Here is a 1,564-nt window from a genome sequence, read left to right on the forward strand (position 1 = left end):
TGTTTCATCCTGGCAGTCGCACAGCGGGCAGTCGGGTGGGGTATCCTTGCGGATCCTATTAAGGTAGGAATTTAGTGGTATGTGTTGTGTAGCACAGTTGGACAAAAATATGCTCTGTCTATTTTCTGTCTGCTTTCTGTGTCTGTAGAGAAGGCACCAGAAGTCGAGCACAGTCTTTTATGTCTGTAAAGAAAACCACTGTGATTTAGCAGAATTGAACAATAAACGTTCCGTCTGTCTATTTTCTATGTCTGTGTCTATGGAGAAGACCCCTGAGGTCTGAGCAGAGCTGAATAAATCTTTCAATATGCCGTCTATGTTCTGTGTCTGTGCCTGTGCAGAAGGCGCTTTTAGTCGAGCACAATTGAACAAAGTGGACGATTGGCGGGTGCTCTGGTGTGGTTTGCTCCTTCTTTCCTATCAAACATCCATCGTCCTTATCTCCCTTCCTTCTATTTTGTGTTTGTTACTCTCTTGTAACACCTTTAATCTTCTGCACTTATCTGACCTCATTTTGTTGCAAGTGCCGTAAAACTCTTACTGAACTAAATTGAACAAATGCTCTGTCTGTTTGTCTTTTTTGTCTGTATAGAACACCCCTTTGTTTTAGCAGAATTGAACAAATGCTCCGTCTGTCTATTTTCTATGTCTGAGGAAAAGGGCCCAGAGGTCTGAGCAGAGGTGAATAAATCTTTTAAGGCCCTGTCTGCCTGATATATATGTCTGTGGAGACGACCCCTGGTAGTGGAGAAGAGTTCATTAAATGCTCTGTCTGTCTCTGTTGTATGTCTGACCCCCCCCCCCCCCCCCCCCCCCAGGGCAGTGCTACTGAATGCAATGTCTTTAGACCATTCCCAAAGGAGGATATTGACATGTGTTTATGCACAGAAGAATAGTAAATGGGCTGATTTATCAATGCCATGCTCAAACTGTTCCGGAAGAAGATAGGGGGAACTGCAGCTTTTTCTTTCCTCATCCTTACTATCGTCATTTTTCCTCTTCTTCTTTTGTATGTTTGTTACTCTCTTCTGAACTGCTATTTCCGGGGTGCCTTGATAGTCAAAGCAGACTTTGTGCTGTTGTGGCTAGAGAGGTGAGCAGAGTAAGCCTGATTCCACGTTTGGACTTCTCTGTTGACATCCACCCTTTGGCGCTCATATGACCGTGCGCAGTACTAGTTGCAAGCGCCGTAAATAAAACCTTACTAAAACAATATTTTTTTTATTTTTGTGTCTATTCAAATGCCACTGAAGGCGAGGCAGTTGCAAGCGCCGTAAAACCTTACTAAAAATAATATGTCTGATTTCTGTGTCTGTGTAGAAGGCCACTGTAGTCGTGCAGAAAGATGCCGGCCTTGCGGTCCCGAAGCGTGGCAAATCCGGCGTCCGACAGTTGAGATTCCGGCGGGAACGGGCCAGGGCCACCTGTGTGCGGGTTCTCTGTTGCCTGATGTTTGTCTGCAGTGTGGCTGTGGTCATCGTCAGCGCTGTGGGACTGTTGCAACATCTGCGGCTCTTCCCACGGCTAGGTAAGGGCAGAGAGCTCTTTGGTAAGGGGGTGAGTT

The 1,564-nt window shown here is 46.0% G+C and overlaps 1 protein-coding gene across 1 annotated transcript in view; it reads left to right on the top strand.

The window, feature by feature from the left end:
- The window catches only part of LOC101847278, an 8,022-nt gene that overhangs the window by 1,433 nt on the left and 5,025 nt on the right, over positions 1-1,564 (top strand). Inside the window, exon 2 of the mRNA XM_035971198.1 lies at positions 1,321-1,528. Coding sequence (XP_035827091.1) covers positions 1,321-1,528 — 208 coding nt within the window. The remainder of the gene's footprint in view (positions 1-1,320; positions 1,529-1,564) is intronic.

Source organism: Aplysia californica, unplaced genomic scaffold (genome assembly GCF_000002075.1).
Source record: "Aplysia californica isolate F4 #8 unplaced genomic scaffold, AplCal3.0 scaffold00392, whole genome shotgun sequence".
Taxonomy (NCBI): Eukaryota; Metazoa; Mollusca; class Gastropoda; order Aplysiida; family Aplysiidae; genus Aplysia; species Aplysia californica.